The following is a 25,571-nucleotide window of genomic DNA, read 5'->3' as shown; positions in this document are numbered from 1 at the left end:
CGAGCGAGCTAGTGAGTCTCGATTCAGGGGAGACGCCACCAAGCCGAGGTTCCCCGCCCGGGTGGCCGCCTGCTTCTCTCTGACCTTCATTCGAAGGCTGCGCTGAGGCGAGGGAGACCATTAAGCGCAGAGAGACATAGAAACGCCGACCTTCGTTCTTGGAGACTGACGGCCATCTCGCCAGCCTGCTTTAAAAGAGAGAGAGAGAAGAGGCAATCAGGCGCCGCCACCTCACGCTCCTCCACGTCTGGGCTCGGCGGCTGGTGCTGCCCGCCGCCGTCGGAAGGCCCAGGCGAAGTCCCTGCTCGCGGCCCGCCTGCAGCAGCCTCGCGGGCCCGAGACTATGCCAGTGCCCGCCTCGCGTCCGCCTCGCCACACTTGCCGCTGCGATGAAGGAGAAGTCCAAGAACGCCGCCAAGACGCGCCGCGAGAAGGAGAACGGCGAGTTCTACGAGCTAGCCAAGCTACTGCCTCTGCCGTCGGCGATCACGTCGCAGCTCGACAAGGCGTCCATCATCCGCCTCACCACCAGCTACCTCAAGATGAGAGCCGTCTTCCCCGAAGGTGAGTCAGTCCCGAGGCGAGGGGGATTCGCCTCTGCCCCTTCAGATCGCGAGGGTCGAGGAAAGTGGGCGGTTGGCAGGGGGGCAGGTCAGGGATGCAACTGAGAAATTTAGGACCCTGGAGTTAGTGGTTTTCCGCCTCCTTAGAGGGGCACTGCATTCAGTTTCAAAGGTGGATCAACTAACCCTACTGGGGTTAATTCTGTCGAGGGGGTTGGGATCCTGGACGTGCTCCCTAAAATCCTGGCCTGGAGGCACCAGTTGGCTTTTAGGAGGACCCGAAAGAGAACCACGGGCTAAATGGATCTTTGGGACCGATCCAGGGACTTCTTAGGGTCCTACTCGATTGTCAGCGGAGACTGTCGTGAGCTCTCTGGGTTTGCCTTGGAGAGGCTGGCGTTTAGTTCTCTGCACACAGCTAGAAAGATACTCAGAGCTCGATTTACAACGTTTTGGGTGGCCGCTCTCTGACACCACCAGCTGAATACCTTGTTCAGCCCTACGGACGCCAAGGCAGACGCGGATCGCCCCCCACCCCACCCCACCCCACCCCACCCCACTCTCCCTTGTTCCTATGCTCGTTAGATGCAGTGAAGCCCTTTGATTTTGGGAGCGATTTCCGTGACTTTTTGTAGGACTGCTCTGGAGTTTCAAAAATTGTAGATTGTGGCCCAAGAACCCGAAACGGCATTTCTTCAGAATAACTTCAGTGGCCTTTTGCTTAACGAAACGTGTTTAACATCGGACCGAGAGTTCTTTAATACCAGACACGGAAGCCTGAGTGCAGAAATAAAAGGTATTTACAGGAATCTGCAACGCGTTTAATGCTGGAGTAGTGCTGCTGAAGTCAAGAGACTTGCAGGAGAGAGATGGCCATCGCAGCCGGACAGTGAAGCACTTTCCACCTTTAGAAATACAAATCCTTCCGATGTCACATGTACTGCATCTGATAGGGCTTCTGTGGGAGTATGACAAGACAGGGTTGGTCAGTCAATTGTCAGACAATTCACCATAAAAGCACAGCAAAATAAACCCTTTAACTAAACTTTGCTAGCAATATTTAGAAGAAAGAGGGGGGAGATGTGTGTAACGTTCCAGAAAAAGAGAAAACCCGTGTTTTAGCCATGACTGCTGGGGTTTCCGCCAACAGTCAATGGTTTGCCAGACTCAGGGAAGAAAAAGAAAACTTTGGAAGATTACATTTTGTATCTCACGGTCTGGGGGGGCGGGGGAGTGTCAGGTTTTCCAAGATCAAAGGCCTACCAACACTACAGATTTGCTCGCTTGTTGCCTGAACCGCATATACCGTCCGGAAAATCGTTCAGGTGAAAAATAGACAACAGTCCTGCTCTCCGTATCTTTAACTAGCAAAACAAGCTGAATTGAGTAGATAAAGGACTCGACAGCCCGAGGGCGATAGAGTGGGGAGGAGCTGGAAAGTAAACTTACTCTCTCCAACCTGAGGCATAATCACAATTTTTCTTTACTTTACGGGTCTTATGAAGCAATGGCGCTTACTCCTAAGTAAATGTGCTGAGGATCTAAATGAACAGATGCAAGAGAAAATGATTGAGCACGGCAATCTATGCATGCCTATGTGTGAGATTGCAGCCAGAACAACTTTATTTGAAAGTTAAGGCGGAATGATTTAATTTAAGCTTTCTTATACTGTAATATAGATCAGCTTAATTGGAGGTTCAGAGAGTCGCAAACGATCTCAAGCCCCCTCTCGCAAAGCCAGCACCCTAAACCCATTTAGACTCAGACGGTCCCAGTTCAACTCGGGGTGTCTCCAGGTATGGATTTTTGCAGCCTTGGAAAAGTGCTCCCAGTTAGAATATTGTGTTACATGGTCTGACTCAGTAGCAAGTTGAGTTGTGGACGCTTAAAAAATAATAGTAAAGTCGATTGATTGCAAACTAAATAGGCGCAAGGTCTGCTATTCTAGGATATCTACTTTAAAATGCGCCCTACTGGAATTAGAGAGGCCCATGTGGTGAGATCAGTGGCAATTCCAAAAGTGTAAAATTAGCTAGCAATATAACTGGACTTGCAGTACGAGCTGAAAAGCTGAGATTCGGCCCAGGAAGCCCGCTGGGTCTCCCTCGCTGGGTTGCCTATATTTGTGGTGTAAATAAACTCTCCACCGCAGTTTATCCGCAATGGTGTGCATTTCGGCGGTTTCCCTTTTTGCGCAGCCGCCTGCAGGGCTGCGCTTTCGGCGGAAACCCCTCCTCAGCGCCAGCCTTGAAATTGACAGGAGTCGCAGGGAGATTTGCGTCTTAGCCTCCGCTGTAAACAAGCGCTCAGCCGGCTTGGGTGGTGGGCAGCGCCAGCCGGGAATCGAGCTGACGGCAGGAGATATAATTAGTTCCATCCAGCGCCGCAGACAGCTGCTCAAAGCAGCCTCTCTGCTCTGATAAGCCCCGCTCACTGCTTAAAAAATAATGTTCATTCTCCTTTACAAACAAAGAGACACACACAGATAGATGACTTACCCACCTCTTTCCCTCTGGAGGCAGGGTTGCGTCAGATTAAATGTATTGTCCTTGCGTTTTCTTCCCCTAAAATCCTAAACCCTAAAATAAAATGCACCTGCCATTTGGTGGAGATTGCCTTGTGGCTTGGCTTACTCGCTTGAGTCTTCTAACTTCCGCATTTCGTAGGACCATTTCCTCCAGAGATGGGAAAACAGACTTCTTTTGTAATCCTTTCATTTTTCGTTTTATGGTTAACAATCGCTAGGTCAGAAAGAAAGTCACCGTTACATCTGAGCCGTTCTAATTTTGATAGCAGAAATATGTCCTGCCTTCGAAGAAACGATCTAGTTAAGAGTGGTTTGAGACAGTGTTTTTTTTTTCTTCTTTATATCTCTCTCCTTAAGGCCGAAACCCTACGCATACTTAATAAAAGTACAGTTCTATGAAAGTTGCCGAAAGTAAATGGCATTGAGTTAAATGGAACTTACTCCCGTGGAAGTATGTCTAGGATTCTATGCACAATTAGGAGTATGTGCCATCGAAGTCAAAGGTACTTACTTCTGAGTAGGCAGGTATAGGATTGCACTGATGATCACACTGAAATCAAGTTGATGTGCTTGAGGCTGGTATTCTATCAATGTTGATTATTATCTAAGCAGTGAACATGGTGTATTACACACTAACAAATAGTTCCCTGCCCCAGGAAGCTTACAGTATAAATTGTTGTCCTATTTCTATCCTAATCCTTTAAAAAGCTTATATTGAAACCAGTTGGATTTACCTTTTCACTCCTGCTTGCGGGCAACTCTGGCCTGAATGAGGAGGCCTATGGAGGACCTCTTTTAATGTGCTCTTACTGCATCTGTTGCCTGGAAAGGCGAGAGTTTTGTTTGTTTTGTTTTCATTTGATCAAGCGTTTGCTATAGCTGTAAGCACACCGCCGTATAAAAAGCCCCATCCCGTCGGAAGGAAGGCAAGTAGCTTCGGGAATTTGCTCTTCCCAAGTCGCCAGGGCTCCTGCTGGCTAAGAATTCTCTTTGGGATATTTTTCCTTCGCTTCTTAAAATTAACTCAGAGAAGAAGCATTGTGGGAGGTTGCTTAAGAATAGCCAGCTACATCATTTCAATTTCTTTGGGTATTCAGACAAAACTGCGGTTCCTTCAGCAAAAGGATGCCCTCATTTCTCCAGTCCTCAGCATTTTATTTCATAGGCTTTGAATCCAAGGTTTCATTCCCCCAGAAAACGCCACAATCCTACACAAGGAAGAAATTAGTCCCAATGATTTCAGTGGCAGTTTCTTAGTGGACCCGAACACTGTCCGTAATCCCTGCTCACTTGAAAAGATGCATTTGAGCTGCGCATTTTTCAGTCGGAGGAAGTGCGTAACAACCGGACCTTTGTTCACGCTTTTTCTTCCCTCTCCTCTGCCTTGATAACTTGAGGCAGTTTGCCTAAAGAAAATATACCAAATCAAGTGCTAGTTTGCATTTGACCCAAGTTTGGCCTGTCTCAAGACCGTGGAGAGTAAGAAAGGAATAGACACCTCAAAAGCCCCGATTTTCCTTTTGCAGCTTGATCCACAGCCCCGTTTAAGAGTTCTAGGTGTTAAGGTGATTGCAGCTCCAGCCTCATCCGGCTTGTTCGGCATTTCATAAAGTTCATTGGTGTTACTCGGGAGTAAGTACTTTGAGGATCGTAGGAAATCCCATTAAGTTAAACAGAGCTTACTCCCAGTAAACTGGGCATGGGATTGCAGCCCTAACATTGACTGCCAGTCATAGTCTAAAGGCGTATACCAAGTTGTCCAACCGAAGCACCAGGGGAAAAAAGTTTGCCAGCACGTGCGTGTTCCTGCTGCGGAGATATACCGGCAAAGTCTAGCTTTAACAAAGATTAAACAGAGAACATCTGAACTTACAAAAGATAAGGACGCTGCAATACATGTCTAGTCAGAAGTAGGTCCCATTGAGTTCAATAGATTTTACTCCCAGGAAAGTGGATTTAGGGCTGCCGCTAACTCTGTATTCCTGGGCATTCCTAGAATAAATCCCACTGGACTCAGCTGGACTTACTTCCCAGTAAACACGGAGAAGATTGGGCTGCTCTTCTTTCTCCATTATTTCATAAATTAAAAAGTGTGAATAAAGTACCAAGTTAACAGCAGGGAGATTCGATAATTCTGTCATGCTGACAAAAGGTGATTGTAAACTTTGAAAAGATTCTCCACGTATCCTAAAACATAGGAATTGAGTAATATAGGAGAGATAATTTTGATCCATTTTTGTTCAATTCCTTCAGCGCTCCTCCTAGAAATTAGCCAAACTCCCTATGTTGAGAAGTGCGCATGAGAAGTGAAGGTGCACAAATATGTGAGCGATTTTGTGTCTGTGCGTGCTCCGATTTGGGATGACTTAATTGCATCCCAGTTCCATCCTTCAGCCCTTTCAGGAAAGGATCGCTTGAGAATAACATTTTAATGAAAGTGGAATAAATTTGGATAGTGTTTGGATATTTGAAGGGAGCCGGTTCTGAGGATCGCAACTCGCCTGGACACTTTTTCTAAAGGACCGGGACAACTGGGGGGCAATTAAAATGATAGGGGCAAAACCATTTTAGCCCACGGATTCAGTTGGATTTACTTCTAAGTAGACATGGTAACGATTGCTGTGTAAGCCCTGTTGACTTCAATGGGGCTAAGTTCCAGGTGAACGGGGTTAAGACTGGAGCCTCAGCCCCCTTCAGAACAGGACCTGGGGATCCCCCGTTATCCCCCTTGGGGACTATAAATCAATGTAATCAGGTTTATTAATTGCAGGGTTTATGGGAGGGTTCTTTTAACTTTCGTATACAGCAGTTCTTTTCAAAGTTGGGTATCTGTTAAGTACAGTAGGAAAGCGGAAAGTTCGGTGTTATATAGGACCTCCCTGACGGTTCTTCCTCTGTCCCCAGGAAAAACATGTTGCAAACCACAAGCTATTTATTGCAAGGGGTTTCGCTTTCTCTCTGCCTCTGTAGTTGCTAGCAACTCACAATCGTCCGGGATGCGTGGAGGGAATGTCACTTCGGGTGGATTTGGTTTTCTTCAGCAAAGAGACAGAAAGGAAAAAAGGAAGGGCGAGAGGAGAGAGAGAAAGAGAGGAGATTCTCTGCCTTTTCGTGTTTCTTTCACGAACAAGGGCTCCGGCTACGTTTTAAGGGTTTCCGGGCCTTTATAACCAGAAAAGCCCACCGAAACTGCCCAGATTCAGAGTTACCAGTTCAAAGACAGGATTGCATTGGAAAGTTGAAACCTATTGCAATCTGCTCCCGACAGCAATCACTTAAGAGTGTCCTATGGCCCAAATAAATACATTAAACAAGAACAAAACCACCTACTCCCCCCGTTTTCGGATTTATCTAGACGTAATGGTTTGCGTAAATGCAAACGCAACTCTATATGGAATATTAATTTAGATTCGCCCGCATATAATGTATCGAAATAAATATCTTCCGCTCCCCTCCCCCACTTTCCTTCCTTCCTTTTAAAATATGGCACTTTCCAAGAGCACTTCCAGTAAAAAAAGAGGTTCCCGCAGCAGCATGGCTGGGCATTTCTGTTGAGTGGCTGGGGCAAAGGAAGATGTGTGGTTGGGGGGAGTTGAGGAGCAAGGAAACCGTAGCGCCGCTCGGAGGAGGAAATGCCTTTGAAACCCCTGCTCCCCTGGGCTTAGGCAGCCCCAGCCTCCGCTGAAGCCCGATCCTGCATGAAACAGGTGGCCGCTAAGGCCGCCTGCGACCCCGAAGAGACGGATGAAGGCCGTCGGCCTCATTGAACGCCCTGGGTCTTACTTGCAAGTAAACCGCCTTTACGAGCGGGCCCTTTGCGGGCTGAACGCTGGGGGTGCTGAGCGGCATAAATCCTGGGTCTTCAGCTCTTACAGATCGGGGGATCAGACCGAGAGCCTTTTCGGCAGATGCTGGCGAGGTTTCTCGACTGACCCGGCGGAGTCCCCGAGCCTTGCGGTGAGAATCCCCAGCTGCTCCCCAGGATCTAATATCGCGCTCGACTCTCTCCCCTTTAGCCCCCGAGCTTTTGCGCTGACCTTCGTGATCCACGAATTAAAGTCCAGGCAGGAGGCAGAAATCTGCGTCAGATCTCGGCTCTGTAACATCATCCGTTGCTGTGCTTGGAAAAAAAATTTTTGTACGTGTTTTCATGTCCGACCGTTTATTGCTGTAAAAGGAAGATATAGAACGGGATGCCTTCATTTTCCTTTCCTCTCCCTCTCCCTCCCCCCCTCTCTCCGCGGGTGTTTACTTTTCTTTTTTCCTTCACAATAGGAGAGGGGGAAAGAGGAACACTCTAGGAAGTGAAGCGCCCTCCCCCCATCCAGGATCCTTACAGGTTGGGGACACGCAATGGTTAAAGTGTTACACCGCGTAGCGATGAAAATGAACATTTAAAAACAGCCCGCTGCGTAATGATTAAACCAAAAAGGGAGGCCAGCTGCTTAATGAATGACTTTTTTTAAAAAGCAAGCAAACCTGGAACCTCGGTCGCCTTAATCCAGAAAGAAAGGCATACACATGACACCGCTTTCCTAGAGGTATTTTCCCCGGAAAAGCCCCAGTTTATAATCGTATAGTTATCAGCTCAAAATCAAATACAAAGGTGCCATAGCTGCACTGAAAGCACCCCACCACCTCCACCACCACGAGAATCCCGGGAACTGTAGTTTATGAAGGGTGCTGGGACATGTAGCTCCGTGAGGGAGAAACTACGGTTCCCATGATTCAGTTGCCTTGCTTTAAATGTATGTCGTGCGCTCTTAAAGTATCCTGCTCTTGCTCTGCCAGCACTACGCCAGCATTGCCATTTGCCCTGTTGGTTAACTTATATGGGGAAATAGAACAGGGCGCGTGGGACTCACCCAACTACTGCGGAGGACTTGGGCTAGAGGGGGGGGGACTGGATAAATTGTAGCCTGCGGACATAGTGGTCTTCACCTCTGTTAGGCTGCGTCACATACTACAGTACTGTAATTCAAAATGTGACCCTACTGTGCTGGGGGGGGGGGCTGGCTTTTGGTTTCTGCCCTGCCCTGATGGCACTTGGTTTGGGGCACCGCCAAGGTAGTGGTGGGGAGAGCCACAGCCTGGTTAAGACAGAGGACTCTCGCACGAAGAAAAAGTAAGAGACTCTCCCACTTCAAGTCAATGTGCTTAGAATCCAGAGTCCAGTTCGGGTTTAAGGACTTTTCCACTCGGTCTTAACGGGACTCACTTCATTTATAAAGGTATCCCTCTTTCTGCCTTTCACGTTTAGTCACCTCCCAGCCCAACTTCAGAATACTAAAACGCCCGTGACACATCTGTGGATCGCTTAAATAAAAACTTAGCCGTCTTGCACAGAGCCACCAGGCTGTAAAATCCGAGGGCTTTGTATATTCACACACACTCCCTCTCTTTCTCTCTCAGCTGAAAAACTTCATGCACCTTTTAACATGCCATGAGGACAAAAACCCTGTTTACTATCAATCAGCGTTTGCCGAAGGCAGCCGTCTCCTCCTGTAGCAGCGGGAAAAACCTGGAGATTTTCAGCTTTCCTTGGCGTTGGCTGTTCTTATTCAGTTAGAACTGAAAACCCCCAGCGCATGGCCTTATTACTGTTTCTGGTTTTCTTATGAATATTGCATGATCAATTATATTCTATGTATTTAGTCACTACTTCTAGAGCAGATTAAAGCAGAAAAGCCAACATTATATACCAGGTTTTAGTGAATTCACATTTACTTTACTTACGGGTATACATGTTTAAATATTATAATCCTGCAGCACAATCCTATCCACTCTAACAGTGTAATCCTAACCAAATCTACTCTGAAATACATCTCAGTGAGTTCCGTGGGATTTACTCCCAGGTAAGTGGAGTTAATTGCAGCCTAACCTGGGAGAGAATCCCTCTGAACTTAATGGGGTTTTACTTCTGAGTAGACATGCTATGGATTGTGATGTATTAGAATACTTTTATGCAAGTAAGTGACAATGAACTCCCTGGATCTACTGAGGTGTTTAGGAACTGGGTGGCAGAGCACAGGGTGGGGGTTGTTGTTTAAATAATTGCACACCAGTTTGTTTTTTTTAAAATAGGCATTTTGGCTGTGGGGAAACTTTCCTGACCAATAGTATGTTTGGGGAAGGAATGCGGGGCAGACAGAACAATCCGATTCGTGCCTACCCAGATGTAAGGCGTTGCTGAATCCAAAGGGACTTACTCTCAAGTTGAATGTTTGCTGCAAGCTATTTTCCGCCGGGGTCCGAAGGTCCCAATAAAGACGAGGGTACCCCCACCCCCAGCACTCGCAGAGTGCTATCTCATCCCTCCTGTGTAGTTTCGGCTCCTGTTTATCGGACATTAAGGGCAGGAAGAGGCATGTTTTCACCTCGAATAAAGGAGAGGAAACTTTTACGTGCTTAATTCTTGTTTCTGTGACTGCTGGTTAAGACCTAGAAGGACCACTGGCCTTTCCTAAACACCCGATGTCTTGGGAAATTGGATTATATATTTCTGCAAAAGCTCCTGGGCCTTTCTATGTCTGTGGGACTGTGGCTCCCTCCTGCATATGCCTTCAGCCAGCCTTCACCAACCGGGTGCCCTCCCGATGTTTTGGTCCAAACATTTGTAGGGCAACAGCTTGGCGAAGACTGGCTTAAGGCATGTGGGCGGGGGCGGGGGCGGGGGGGGGCAAGCCAGCCTAGAAAGCTGGTGGTGACCCTAACTGAAATATGCAGTAAACCGTGCTTAGGATCAAGTGTCAGCGCTATCAGCAGTTTTCCGTCGGATTTAGCTCGCTCTAGACACCCAGCTGCTTTCCTCTCCTGTTTCTCCAGCCCCCCGAGATCCCTTGAAGGATCGCCGTGAGCGAAGGGAGGGCAAGGGGCGTCTGGGACGAGGGGGACGGACGGAAGGAAGCCCCCTCCGAGAGGAGGCGTCCGTGTTCCAGGGAGGGCAACCCTAGACTTCCCGAGACAGTCTTTGCGCCAGACTTCCACGTTTTATGGAAGGGTTCCGGGCAGCGCATTCCTATACATCGCTCAGAAGCGACTCCCATTCAATTCAACCTGGCTTGCTCCCAGGTAAGCGGGGCTAGGACTAAACCCGACTGAGTTAAACGGGACACAGCCCCAGGTAAGTGACATTGCTGCCTCTCCCCCACACTTATCTAAGAGGAAGGCCCATTGGATCCAGGGGGCCTAAATGGGCAGGGTTAGGATCATACGGTAGGAGCCAACTCCTAGGGACCAAGGGGTCTTCGGCGCCCTCCAATAAAATATTTGAGGGGGTCGAGCCCCCCCCCCGCAAAGACGATGGACATTGCCATTCAAATGAATGCGTGCACCAAGTCATGTGATCGATTATGCGGGGTGGGGCTTACCTCTCCCCCCCCAACATTTTATTCAAGAGGGCAGCCCTGGTTAGGATGGCAGCCTTGGCCTTTCAGCAATTTCTCTCCCCGCCCCACTCGACTCAAGCGCAAAATGAAAAAGGAGTCAGGATTGGATTGGGAGAGCGCCATCCTTCGGCCAGCGGGCGCTGCTTGCAGTCAGCAGGCGGAGCAACGCGGCGCAAAGCCAGGTTTGGCGCCTGTTGCTAAAAGGAAGGGAGACGTTTGTTTTTCCTGGGAGCGGAGATGTCTTTCCTCTCCAGGCGATTTCCCCTTAGAGAGTCACGTGGCACTGCTGCTGCTTGTTCTCACCAAGCAAGCAAACAGGTCTTGCCAGCAGAGAGAGAGAGAGAGAGGATTGTCTTTGGGCTGCCGCCAGTTTTTCTGCCCCAGAAAAGGTGCGCTCTTTGTTCGTAGATGGCGGACTCGCTCGCGTGCCGCAGTAGCAGCAGCGCCTTAGCAGAAGCGAGATCTCTCGCACAGAAGCCAAGCGCCTCTTCTAAGATGGCGCTTGTCACGTGCAGTTTTTTTATTTAAAAAAAGTACTTAATGTGGGGTAGGGGGTGGGTGTTGAAATGCCTGGTTCATCGGACGCCTTCTAAATCGATTAAGTTCGATCAATTAATCAACTAAGGTTGGGATTCCTCCGTTTCTCGCTGAACTCGGTGGGATTTACTTCTAAGTTTAAAGTTGCGTTAGGATCGCGTTGCAAATGTCGCATTCTACAGCCCGTGTAGGTAGTAAGATTGCTCCGGCTCCGGATTTCTTAAAGTGGATCAGATGCTACTTATCATACATATCGGTATTCATCGTCGTCGTCACGGACTGGCGTCAGAATGGGACTTCCTATCCTTTCAAGCGCATTAGCTATAAGTTTTAAAAGGGGCGATAGTTTTAGGTACTGTAAATTAATCCGGACCAACCGTAACTGTTGCGAGTCATATACAGTACCTACAAAGCCGAAGAACCAGCTTTTCTTCAGTCTCCTACTTCACCTTCCCACGCAACCCTTTGGGTGCAGAAGGTCTGCAGTCTGAAGAGGGAGCTTTCCAGACACTCTGAGAGTCGCCGGGCCTGTGGATGCGCGCACGCCTTTGCCAACAACAAGCAAAAATAAAAATAAATCGCGGGCCCGTCGCTTTACTCCCGCGTTTGCCGATTTCATTACGGTATATACTCCCTTATGCCTACTCACCCCCAGAGGATCCTCGGGGATCCTTCAAAGTACCGCTGATGGTTCTGATTTTGAGGACAGAGGCAATTCTTTGGAGGCTCCTTCCGCTTGCCGGAAAGCGAGCGCTTCCAAGCGAGCTGTTCCAAAAAGAAGCCTAGCACGTTGTTTACCTGGGAGACAGACCCAGCTCTCAAATTTAAGCAGGAATTTAAACACACATTTATCTGTGAGGAAGCCGCTGGAGAATTCTCAGAGTTCTGCAAATAATCCCTGCTTATAAAACAACAACACAGAAGAGACGGACGCTTGTGCTGGGTTCGGGGGTCTGTTTCTGGGGGCGTCCTTGTTTCCCTGGGATGGGAGGCCCTGGCGTCCAGTGTTTACATTTTAAAGAGATATGGAGGTTTAGCCCTTCGGGTGGAAATTAACGCGGGTAAACTCCGCGGTTCTCTGCAGTACCTGACATATAAGGAAGTTCCACGCACATTTATAGACCCTTACTTTAAGAAGCACGACGTGGATCCTAAACGCATTGCTGCTATTCATGTTTGCGCTTGTTTTGGATTTATATGCCGCCTTCGCCCGAAGGTTCAAAAGCGGCTCGAAAGATTTCCTGTCGTTGGAAGAATTTCCCCCATCCCCGTGTCTCATATACCTGGACTCGGGGTGGGAAGAGGAGAAGGAAGGTGGTGGGGAGTGGGGTGCAGACCTTTAAAATACTCAGTTCATCAAATACTGAACAACGACAACAATCTTCCCACACGCCGCGAAGATATCAGTTCCTCTGGAAAATGGGGAAGAGGAGAGATTTAGCTGAGCTGAGCTGAATCGTCAAGTCGGTTTCGTTGTAGCAAAACTGGCTCTTTCTTTTAAGGCAGCCGTTTAGGATGGAGATGTAAAGAGGAAGTCGCCTTAGGTGCGCGCAGCGGCAGTCATTCCTCAATAGAGGCTGCAGTTGCAGAGCAGGGAAAGGCAAGCAGGAACGACGAGCCTCCTCCCTGCTCCTTCTTTCATGTCTTCTGGGAGTTGTTTGCCAAGCCAATCCTCTGCGTGCCAAATAAAGGAGCTGTTCTCTGAGGGGGGAAACCCTCACCATCTACGATAAATAGAATTAGAAGAAGAGGTAGAGGTTACACTAGGATGCAAGCTAAAGGATTATGCAGCCCAATTCTGTTTCGAAGAAATGTCGGAGTCCCTTTATTTATTACGACCAACCAAAATGTCACAAAACAGCAAAGGAGCTTTTGAGTCCTCCGAAACATTTTCATCAGCCTGTTTGTAAAGTAAGGCGGAGAGGTTTGATACTGACCATAACGCCTGTATTGGTCAAAGGTTCAACTTTGTTGTCTTGCCTTAGGAGGCTTTTGTTGGGAGGAGGACTTTTGTGGGGAGGGGGGCAGAACTGAAGTGATTGGTCAGTTAGTTAAGTATTTCTATTGTTTTACTTGATGGGGGGCAGCTGCCCCCCTGCCCTCCCTTGGCTACGTCCATGAAGGGGCAGGGAGATGGGGCTGCCATGAAGATCGCCCGCATTTCAGTATTCAGCACTACATCACTGGCGACGCACACTTACTTGGGACCAAAGCTCACTGAATACTGACTGTGCTTCCAAGTAAACATTCACAGGATTGCGCTTTCAGTACCGGTAGCTAAAGTCACAGTTTCCATCAGCATTAGCCCAAACACTTCAGCTTCATTGTTTTTTTGGATCCAGCTCTCTCTGGCGACATACACCTGAGCTTTAGCGGTGGGAGCAGTGGGGCAATTTTAGACTTTAGTCTTATATGGCCCCCTCTCTGGATGCTAATGACGTGCGTTTTGATACCAGCTTCCTACTGATTTTGCTGAGTGGGACTCTGAACCTCTGCCCCAAAGCCCTGCCGTCACTGTTAACAGTGCGACTGGAGGAATTAAATTTTGTATTGGAGAGAATCTTGCAACACTTAAAAATCTTCGGGAATCCCTCAACTAATGTCAAATGATACAATGAAAAGGAGCCCGTCCGGCGGATTTTGGTGCATACTGTAGATCCATTGGCTCAAAGAACAAACATGCTTTGTATTTCCTAATCGTCAGCAGACATATTAGCATCAAAACACACACTCACAAATAAAGACACACAATCACTTTTATAGAAGACTGATTTAGCATTTTGTTAATTCTGTTGGCCGTTCTTATGATTTACTTATGGCTGCCAGGATGGCAACAATGTTTAAACTGCTGATGCCTTGGTTGAATGTCACGCCGAGGGATGGACTTGGCAACGTTTGTGTGTATTTATATACAGTATATATTTTCTAACCCAGTTAAGACAGCATTTCTATGGATAAAGACGTAACGGGTATACGTGGGAATGGAATTTGTAGCCCTCTGGAAAAGGCTTTGAGATAACCAGCAGCGGAGAGCAGTAGCAAATAAATCTACATTCTGCTCCTTGGAAAATGCAACAATGGATTCATGGCTTCCTCAAAATGCAGCTGGGTTCTGCTTGATTTTTTAAAACAACAACAACAACACGATTTGCTTGTACAAAAAGGTTAAAAGGTTTATGAGACAGCATTTACTGAAGCCCAGGCGATAGTTATTCAGACAAAAGGTGCGTGTAGAAATAACTCTGAACATGCTGATAAATTCGTACCACAATGTGATCGGGGAGAATAAAGAAAAAGAAACTCAAAGAGACAGTGAACCCCGCAGAGCCACTTAAATACTAGCTTGTCAGTTAACAGATGTTTAATATAAAACGATGTCTGATTTTTCTCTCTAGTGCTTCCCTCATTTGGCAACGCCGGGGCGCGATCTAAACCACATAGTCGATGGAAGGGCTCTCATTCATGTTGTTCAGGAATTTTATGATAGCTATATCTTTTCCTTTTAAAAGATGGAAGTGTGGCTCGTAATTTCTATATCTTTGTGACATCACAAGATACAGTGTTTACAACGTAGTCTTGCCTGCACACACACACACACACACACACACACACCGCGCCCCATGCATTCCCATTGCATGCAGTTCCCTTATTAGCAGAAAAAGTGGACGGGGCACCAAGTGCTCATGGCTCTGCATCAGCTTGTATAATTAGCAGGCGCGGCGCAGCCAGCGAGAAAGCAGGTACCAAGCGGCGGGTCTTGAAAAGCCGGCGAACAATGGCTGGCTCATCTGCTCGAAAGAACGGACGGCTCTTTGAATGTGGGGATGGCTCAATCCATAAACCTGTTAAAGCCAAGTCTTAGCTTTAACAACAACAACAAACACTTGTGTAATTCGGAACCCAATTAATTTCTGTAAATATTCTTGCAGCACAATGCTACTCTCAAGTGAATCCCATTGCTGCCAAAAAGGCGTTGCTTCTCGAGGAGCCTATTCTTTCGGACTGTGAGCGTAAGGGGGTTTGCACTTCTGCACGAATTTGCATGGCGCTGGATGGCAGTCAGACGCATGCATGTATTTCCCGCTCCGATTCCCAGCTTGTCTCGCAATGTCTCCAGCGCAGTCACCCTGGGAGCAGGTGCAGCGGGAAAGGCTGAGTGTCGAGTCCCTTTCTCCTCCCTCTCCTGCACAAGATAAGGAGCAGTTCACATCAGCAAGAAACCCTTTTTAAACAGCCTTGGAAGGAAGGCTCTGTCGGGACTACCAGAGAGAAGGTGCAGCTTTGTTCCCTCCCCCGCCCCCCGCCCCCCGCCCCCCGTCCCACCTCCATAGGGCAGATTGCGCTTGCCCTCTTTTTACCCTGACTGGGGTCAGGGCTCCAGTCTCCGGAAGAGGAAAGCAAGAATATGAATATCTCGTGCGCCAACCGCAGGCAGAGCAGGAGAATGACAGGAGGGAGGCACGGCCACGGATTCCACGGGGCTCTTCGCTTTGCATTCTGGGAGCCACGCAGAATTCACAGTGGAATGAATGGAGCGAGCGCCGCAAGCCTAGGCGAGCGTTTCAAGAGCCTCGGAAGAGGCAGCGCTTTATCCCGGCCTTGAGGACTGAAAGTGAAATTGTGCTAGAGAGAAGAACCACCACATGAGTGACCTTTGGTTATTCTAAACCGCAGTCACCTTGATTAAACTTGTGGATTTCCCAACTGTCCCCCGCCCCCCGCATGGACTGGCTATGTGTGCAAAGTCGTATTAGCCCTCCAAGCAAATTAATCAGAAATAATTACCAGGTTTTGGTTCTGCATACGAACGTTGGTTAGCATCCCCACAGCACTCCTAGACATACAGGGAAAGGGTGGAAATAAAAACCCATTCTGTGAGTGTGAAGAAAGGTTAATAACTTCTCATTAAGATGAGTATTGTATAACCACGAATATGTAACTGTGTTTACAATGCTTCTGGACCAGGAAGGTACCAGGCCTTGATAGTTACTCTGGAATAGCTAATCTAGGTTAAGAGGTGTGTACCAACTCCTTACTCCTTGTGAGGAAGCGGGAAGATTGCTTTCTACAGCGCTTTTGCTAGGGTTAACGGGATAAATTCTGCCTTCTTCTGGCGCTCTAAAGTCATATACGGTACATCATTATCATTAATCTCTTCTACTATGGAGCTTTTTCTGCATAGAGATGTCACCAAAACCATGTTCTCCTTAAGGTCCTCCAGCTGTTTTGAGACTACAACTCCCATCATCCCTAGCTAATAGGACCAGTGGTCAGGGATGATGGCAATTGTAGTCCCAAAACAACTGGAGGGCCAAGTTTGGCTATGCCTGCGTGAACCAAGCACTCATAATCTGGGAGCGCTCAGACAAAATAAGGTGTTTGTTCTCCTCTTGTGAAACTGCCCCCAAATCATATTTTTATATCTAGATCACACCAACGCCTTCTCATATATGATGTGCTGTACGAGTTGGTGCTATCTATTAATTAATTAATTAATTACACCGTATAAAAGTGATAAAAACCCAGTTACATAGGCAATACTGTGCCAGCCGGATAAGTGTTCAAAGGAAAAAAGATGCCCAGCTGAGAACCAGACCTTCACGCCTCTCTTGCCTGTTATTAAATGCCGATTTCAGAGCAACGTGCTTCTGATTTACCTCCGGGCGGAGCGGTCTTTTGCGGCACAATTTAAACCAAGCCTTCATGCAAATCTTTCCTTCCGTGTCACAAAATTGTTATTAGCAGAGAGCAGAGTGAGACTGAAGAGATGGGGCGAAGGGCGTGGGAGAGATGATATACTATGTACAATCTATGTAGGCTGCAGTACACACCAGATATTTAAAGCACAGATCACATTTCCCCCAAAGAATCATGGGAACTGCAGTTCGTTAATATAGTTCAGTGATGGGTAAAATGCAGTTTTTCATAGACCTGTGGAGTTGGAAGGGACCCCGGGGGTCATCTAGTCCAACCCCCTGCAATGCAGGAATCTCAACTAAAGCATCCATGATTGATGGCCATCCAACCTCTGCTTAAAAACCTCAAAGGAACAGCAAATTCTTCCTGACGTTGAGTCGGATTCGGAATCTCCTTTCTTGAAACTTGAAGCCATGGGTTTGTGTGTGTGTGTGTGTTTTGAATATGCCTTAAAGGTATAGCGTGTTTGGTGTACATAGTTTGAATTGAGGTTTATGCTATGCCAGTATGCACCCAAATTGCATGTTGAGTCTCAGAACGTTCTTTCAGCATAAAGATTTGGGTCAGGAAAGCATGTACTGTATGCCGTTGCAGCTGCTGTTCGAGGGGCTGGGCTAGGGCTTCTTGGCTAGGGCCAAAGCCCCGACATCTTCAACGGTGGCCTGGCGGAGTGTGTGTCTTCATTCCCTGCAGGCCGACCTGGGGCGCCTTTTTAGTTTAGAACTGAAGTTTTGTGAGGATTCTGCAAACAGAATTATTCTCCCCTGATGCAACATGTGGCGTTGTTAGTCTCTTTGTACAAGGGCTGCAGCTTCCGATACAGCTAGTAATTTAGGAGAGACGAGTTTCCCGATGACAATGTCAGGAAAAAACAGGATCTCAGAAGAACCGTCTGGAGTACTCGTTTGTTTATGTTTTGTTTTTTAATGTTTTGAGCCGAACCCTGTCCGAGGGGTTCTGAAATGACCGTGTTGAAGTTAAGGGCATTATGTTATGACATCTCTTTGGTGAAAGAGGCTTCGGGCATTCGTTATACAGAGCACGGTGTCGATCACTATTTAAAGAATAACTATTATTTTAAAAGCAACCGAAGTGATGCAGTCGTCCACGCTCTACAGACAACCAGGAGTGTGAGAGCTAAAATGTTTTGGTCCCCTTAAAGAATAAGCGATTATGTTGTCTACGAAAGCGACAGCCCTATTATCTATGATTTCTTCTTCTTCTTCTTCTTCTTCTTCTTCTTCTTCTTCTTCTTCTTCTTCTTCTTCTTCTTCTTCTTCTTCTTCTTCTTCTTCTTCTTCTTCTTCTTCTTCTTCTTCTTCTTCTTCTTCTTCTTCTTCTTCTTCTTCTTCTTCTTCTTCTTCTTCTTCTTCTTCTTCAACCTTTCAGTGGGTCAGGAGGTGAGTCCGACCAATGCCATTCATAATCAACAATCTATTTTCATATTGATTAAATGTGTAACATTGAAGGGGATCCGTGCCAGGGATAAGCAGCGTGAGATCCCACCTCAGTCTAGACTTCCTGCTGAAGGGACTTCTGGGGGTGGAGGAAACGAGGGGATTTCACGCAGGGCTGTGGGAATTTCCCCTCACAAGAGAAAAGGCGGGAAAGCTACGTTCAGGTTATGCACAGCGTATAGGCCCATTAAAATAAATAACTCCATTGGTTTCAGTGGGTCTGTTTCTTAGAAATCTAGAGGGTGATATGATATCCAATTAAACAGGGATATCATAGCAAACCGTTCCGCCCAAAGTCAAGTTGTATAGATGGGGAAGTCTTGAATCGGAAGGATTTGTGAAAGGGGCAAATGGATGAATTTGCCGAACCGACAGCAGCAGGCGTTTGAGTGAAGGGACCAAACGTTTGCACTTGAAAGCACCAAGCCAATGCAGTTTAGCTCGGCTGCCTTTTGCCTCCGCGGCCTCCCTTCGCAAGGGCTTGTGGGAAGATGGCGGGGGGAGGGAGGGGAAGAGAGAGTGCAAAGCTCATTTCAGGGCGTCTTTAGCGAGGTCCCCTCGGCCGATTTCAGGGAGGCTTATTTTACTTTGTGTGGAATCCCCCCCCCTCTCTAAAATGGCAACTGAGCCCTGAGTAACATGTGGGCCGGCCAGGCCCTTTCGCAACGTGGCGGGCTTCAGCTGAATCTAAACCCTAATGCCATGGAGCTAATTTTCCTGAGGAAAAGACCACCTAACTCGCCGAGAAACCCGCTCGGGGAACTGCACAGGCAGGGCAGGGAGGCCCAGCTCCCCCTAATATAACCCAGCCAATGTTACGCTGCTTCTCTCTCTGCTGCAGAGGAAAAGGCCAACTTGCATCTCCCGCTATTGCTTCAGATGAACTGTATTCATGTGCGTTAACTGAGGCTTCTCGGTTCCTTTTCTAGGTCTGGGAGACGCCTGGGGCCAGCCGAGCAGATTAGGCCCCTTGGATAATGTCGCGAAGGAGCTGGGCTCGCATTTGCTTCAGGTAGAGTCTCTGCGATTCGTGCTGCTGCTTCAATACTGCTTGTCTTGTTTCAGGAGAAGTTTGTTGCGTTAAAACCCACTGGATCTCACCCCAAAGCCCAAGGCCCGGTCCCTTGGAGAGAGCCGCAATTTTTGTTTCAAAGGCGAAAAAAGAGAAGAGACGGTCCATGTTTCTGCAGTAGATCACTGAGTCTAGTAACTGCGGCTTGTGAACAAACGCGTCGCAGAGAAAATGGGCACATGCTCGCCAGCTCCAACCTCTTATGGGTAGATTGGGACTTCTAGTCTGGGTTTATTATGATTTGGGAGTACAGAATTAGGGAGTGGCAATGAATGGGTTAATGCAAAATAAAAGAATGTTATGATCTTGTGTATGCCGGACAACCATAAATCAAGTGGCATAAATAGGCAAGAAACTCTAGTGGCTTGTAATTTATAATATATGCTTGCATATACACACATTTCAGTCAGTCTACATGTGCTGCAATAGGCTCTTTTTACAGTTGCATATTTATATCTATACACAAACATGCATTTTTAATGGGAGATTTCAGTTCACTCATTGCTCAGTAGGGAAAACCTTTAAAAGAACGCATGGCTCCTGTGGTGGGAGGAGAACATCTGGATTAGATCTTCCATTGACGTTAGCACCTGAAAATACAGTTGTTCAAAATCTGGTTGATCCACTTTGGAATTCTGCTTCTCTCTATTGTATAAGTCCCAGTGCTGCAAAGGGTATAGACATGCGTGTGCTCACCTCACAAAATGTTTTTTTGCTAGTAAATTCCTCCTGATTTTACAGGTATAATAAAGAGAAATGCAGCCTTGAGTAGGTGAAACTGGAAAAATAAAACAATAAACTGTTTTTCAAAATTACTATAATTCATCTTACACTCACTATTGTAACCTTTTTGCATGTTGCTAAGGAAGCCCTGAAAATATGAGGTAAAGGTTTGAGAGCTTTGTTTTAGTTATGCTTTATGCTGCAGTCCTAACCATGTCTACTCAGAAGTAATTCCCATTTAATTCAATGGGGTTTACTCCCAGTTAAGTGGGTTAGTGTTGTACCCTTGGTTCTTAAACTTTTCAACCACATTTTACTAGCAGATTGACATTTGCAGGGCCTTCTGAAACTTGAATAAACAAACACTGTATGATAAAGATTTCCATATCTTAATCATTATATTCACTAATTTACATTGGATAGTAGGGTGTATTTAATTGTAATACATTAACAAATGCTTTGGCACCATGTAGAATGAAGTGTAAAATGACCTGAAGTGCTATCTTTTTGCTGGAATGTAACTTGTTTTGAAAGTAACTTTAATGAAAACAGAAATTGATTCACATCCTTAAAGTATACTTTGTTTGTCATAACGTTTGTCATAACGTTGTTGCATAGAAAGTCAACTTCATGAAAAATAGTGTATACTTTAAGAAAAAAACTTTTAGAACATCTTTGTTGACAAAAATCAAATATATGTTTAAACATAATGTGATACAAATTAATCTTTCGAAATTATAGTCTGGCACACAGCAAGAAGCTTAGTGACTTCTATTTATTTGCTAGCTATTTAAAAATGTATATCTTACTTCTTACGCTTGAGATGGTTTGCAATAATTAATATTTATAATATTTATCTGCAACTTCTTAATTTACTATTTTCAAATTTTGTTACTATGTTTCAAATTACAAAATAATGATGTAATACTATTTAAAATGTCCAGTTATTTATGAATGATAAATGTTGTTTTAAGACATGTAGCTACTTTACTAAAAATATGTGTGCTTTCACATTTGAGCAAAGAAGGGAGGGGAGTGCCATGTATTTAAAGAGCCACTAAAAGTAAGGTTTTCTAATGGAAGTGCCAATGCAGCCTAACTATAACATTGGGGAACAAATTGCTAGTTTATGAGGAATGTTTTAAAGCAATGTTTTATTTAAGAAAGCAGTGATTTCTTCCCCATGTTAATACTGCTACAAAGTTTTGTTTATGTTCAGAAGAAGGGGGGTGGGAATGAAACCAAAGAGTAATCTGGTTCTAATTACATGCTGTAAAAGTAGAGTAGGTCAGAGAATAATTTGGAATATTTTTTATTGGGGTAACATTGAACTTGCCCCTCTGTTACAGCCTTTTATTACTTTCCTTTTGTTCCAGCATCTTAAAATATGAACTAGTAAATATAAAAAAGCAATCGTTTTGTCTATGTACAGTATTTAGAAATACGTTTTCCTTTTCAAATGTAAACCTCTTTCCCTCCATATGGATAATTCTTATGGTCTAATCACACTTGCGTTGTGGTGGGTTTTGTTTTAATGAACATTTGAACATGTTGCCTTATACTGAGACCCTTGGTCCTCTGATAAGCAGTAACTTCTAAGGTCTTAGACAGAGGTCTTTCTCAGCCTGCCTACCTGAGATGATTTAGCTGGCAATTTAACTTGAGATCTTTGATGCTCTGCTGTTGAGCTGTGGCACCTCTCTCAAATAATTGCTCCATTCTGATTGGCAGGCTTTTTTGAGCTTTACTTGCCTTGCTACCTGAGATTCTTCAAAAGGCAATGCCAGGGATTAAACCTGGGACCTGCTGAATGTGAAATGGTCTTCTAGTGCATTAAGGTTCTTCCCTGAAATCAGCAGAGCTTGCTTCCAAATACATGTTTCTGGGATTGAGATGGCTTTCCTTTTGTGACTCGTATCCGAATCCTCAAAATGGTATTTGGAAGCAGATTTAAATCTACTCATGTGATCAGGATTAGTGTTTTTAAAATACGGTACAACAATATACTTTAATTTTTGCTGAGCCTTCATTTTATCTTATTGGTTAAAATATGCAATATTAGGTCCCAAGCAATAACAATAGAATCAGTCAAAGTAGCATATTGCAAAGTTAGGTAAAGGTAAAAGGTAAAGTTAGGTAAAGGTAACCCCTGACCATTAGGTCCAGTCGTGACCGACTCTGGGGTTGCAGCGCTCATCCCGCGTTATTGGCCGAGGGAGCCAGCGTACAGCTTCCAGGTCATGTGGCCAGCATGACAAAGCTGCTTCTGGCGAACCAGAGCAGCACACGGAAACACCGATTACCTTTCCGCTGTAGCGGTACCTGTTAATCTACTTGCACTTTGACGTGCTTTTGAACTGCTAGGAGCTGGACTGAGCAATGGGAGCTCACCCTGTCATGGGGATTTGAACCGCTGACCTTCTGATCGGCAAGCCCTAGGCTCTGTGGTTTAACCCACAGCGCCACCCGCGTCCATTGCAGTTACTTGTGAACTATTATATAAGGTAGATTTAACTTTCAAGGGATTTCCCTTCTATCATTTTTGAAATTATGGTTTAATAAACTTATTTTATGAAACATTCATGTTCTTTTCATTTTCATTACAAGTTTCAAAGGAGCCACTTGTCAGATTATTCTATGCTCACGAAACCCTTAATAAAAAATAGTTAGAAGAATGCAAAACATCACTCAGGAATCATTAAAACTGTAAATAGTGATGTTATTTCTACCAATTAATTTGGATTGGTTTCCCCCATAAGAACTCAGGATTTTTGCTAAGTACTAAAATAACCCAATATCAACATGAGAATGTTAAATTTGCTGCTGCTGTAAAACTAGCATATGTAAGGGGAGAATGAGTTAGATTTAACTTTTTATAGTGTGTGTATAATAGTAATTGGGCAGCACCAATTATATAATACAGTTAAATCTGTTTTTAATCTGTTTTAATTTTATTATTGTATACTTAATTTGATTATTTATTTTACCTGCTTATAAATCATTTTGGGATGTTTTAGTGGGAAGTGATACACAGATTTAATTTACCTAACCTAGTCTTCATCAAGCCAATATGGGTAATATGTTTTAAAATATATGTTCCTTCTGTAGGGGGAAATAAAAAAACTTATCACAAGCAACGTGACTATAAATTGTAAGTGGTAAGATTTTATTATATTTCTTTCTCTTTTGCAGACTCTGGATGGGTTTGTTTTTGTGGTAGCATCTGATGGCAAAATAATGTATATCTCAGAAACTGCTTCTGTTCATCTAGGTTTATCACAGGTAGGAGCAAGTTCTGTCCCCCTATTGAATGATGATGTAGCATGTGGTGATACTATCTTGCCAATGACATGAAGTTCTTCATTTGACTTGATTTTAGTTTTGTTTGTTTTTAAGTTAAATAATTCACACAGCTTATCATTGTAAAGGAAAAACTTTGCATTTTGCTTGTTACTGATATACATTTTGAAACTAAGAATGCAGTCCACAAAAGTGCTTTGCTAACTCTACTCTCCCTTGTACTACTAAAGCCTCCAGGAAGCTGGATACAGCATAGTCCACTTGTCATATAATTATAGCAAGTGCCGCCTATTCCTTGCTGGGCGTTGTTGCAAATGGCCATTGGCCAGAGCAGTGGTATAGATCTCTGGAAAAAAGTGGAAATTTCCAGCCTGTGTTTTGAATTGTATGCAGTAAGAATATAAGAACTGCTGGATCTGACCAAAGGCCCATCCATCTCACAGTGGCCAACCAGATGCCTATAGGAAGCCCACAAGCAGGAACTGAGTGCAACAACAGTCTCTCCACTTGTAGTGTTAGCTGCTGTGAAAATAGAGGAAACCTGAGTTTTATAGTAAATGTGCTTTAGGAAAAAATAAAAAGGGAGCAGATTTATGAGTGTTCACATGGAATTCAGGCAATTTTTCTTGAGTTTTGCCAGCCTTGTGGCCTTTTCAGTAAAGCTTTTTATATGTTTATGGTAGAACTCATAAAACCAGGTTTACTACTGTTCTGCTCAAACGTTAGTGTTTGGGGTTTTAGGGCACTGTTACATTTGTTCATTTTAAAGGTAACTAACAATTTCTTAAATGTATGGTTAACTGAAAACAATGGGATTTACTTTCAAGTACATGTGTTTAGAATAGAGCAATTCTATTTCTGTTAACAAGCTGAATTGGGATGTGATCTAGCATTTTGAAATATGAATTGTGCCCCAAACTTGTAATTAGCCCATGTTTAATGGTTTGAAAAGTTATTCTTTAGCAACCTTAGGTTGCAATCATATACCATTTAAACTCAGTGTGATTTCCTTCTGATGTAGAGGATTGTGCCATTTATCAACACTGGATGTTCCCACTATCATGGAAATGTTATTTTCTGAAACCTGTGTGAAGTACTGCTGATTCAGTAAACAGTAAAGAGGGTGTTTATTTTCATGTGTGGAGTGGCTCTTATAGAATGCTCCCATGTGGGCCTTAAAGTGCATGGTGGGTCAGTATTAGCTTGCCAGCTTCATTTCGCAGGCTTTTCCTTGTAGCCTTGAGCGAAGATCCACATATTTGCTTTGACTTTTAATAATTAGAGACAGATTGTTATTTATCTTAAAAAAAGATTTAAGAATGGTATGTAACTATTTATGAACTCACTGATAGGGCAAGGGACCTGAGGTAGAGTCTGGAATCATATTGCCTAGGCACCACTAAGAGGGGAATGGCAAGGCAGCAGAAGCAACCAGCTTTCTGTTTCCTCAGGGGCAATTAACAATTGGGAACTAAGGTTTTTTGCAGGACCATTTTTGTCATTGTTGGACCTTTTGAAATATTTTCCTTTTCTGTGGTTAGAAAATACTGTACCTCTGTTCACCAGTTGCCTACACAGTAAAAACCAATTTTCTAGCTGTTATTTTTAGTAACTTCTCATTTCTTTTCAAAAGTGCTCTGCTTTGGTGACATCTGCTTTTCTCTGAGACTCTCGGAGGAAAGCAGACACCACTAGAATGAGGGAGTTCTTTGGAGGAAAAAATAGAGTAAAAGAAAGCAACTAGTTGTGTTAGTAGTAGCAGATCCCTAAATTAAGGCACGGCAAGGAGGTATGTGAGGTCTAGAAGCACTCTTCAAAAACTTTTGACTGTTTTGGTTTTGGGGAGAGGATTCCCCTCACTTTTTATAGACACCAATACTGTATAGGTAAAGAGGTAATTCTATACATGTGATGCCTTGTTAAGAGGCTAAGGTATGACTATGTTCTACCCTTCCCCAAGTTCTTTCTGTCTCTAATTTCTACTGTAGCTGCCTATCCTGCCTTTTCAAACCACATTTCCCCTTTCCAGTTTCTATCCACTCCCTAAAAATGTTCATTGTGCAAACTGTGTTGCCTCCTTCACTCTCCTGTCTACAATAATCTACCTTCTTTTTTACCCTTTTTTCCTTTTGAGAACAGTAAGTAGGAAAATATATTTTGGAAGAATGGCTTTGGGTAAAGCACTGCCTCTTTGCATTTACAGCCTCTTTCCCAACAAAGTTAGAAGCATAGAGCTGTGTTATGTTAGGTCTGATTTGAGGTAATTCTTCTTTCATGGAAAGGACACAGAGATGGAAACTGATATTA

The 25,571-nt window shown here is 45.0% G+C and overlaps 1 protein-coding gene across 1 annotated transcript in view; it reads left to right on the top strand.

The window, feature by feature from the left end:
* Positions 1-389: 389 nt before the first annotated feature.
* Positions 390-25,571, top strand: part of SIM2 (SIM bHLH transcription factor 2) — a 54,142-nt gene continuing 28,960 nt past the window's right edge. The window contains exons 1-3 of the mRNA XM_035116471.2: positions 390-564; positions 19,099-19,181; positions 23,157-23,246. Coding sequence (XP_034972362.1) covers positions 390-564; positions 19,099-19,181; positions 23,157-23,246 — 348 coding nt within the window. The remainder of the gene's footprint in view (positions 565-19,098; positions 19,182-23,156; positions 23,247-25,571) is intronic.

This window comes from Zootoca vivipara, chromosome 4 (genome assembly GCF_963506605.1).
Source record: "Zootoca vivipara chromosome 4, rZooViv1.1, whole genome shotgun sequence".
Classification (NCBI taxonomy): Eukaryota; Metazoa; Chordata; class Lepidosauria; order Squamata; family Lacertidae; genus Zootoca; species Zootoca vivipara.
This window is presented reverse-complemented; position numbering and strand designations above follow the sequence as displayed.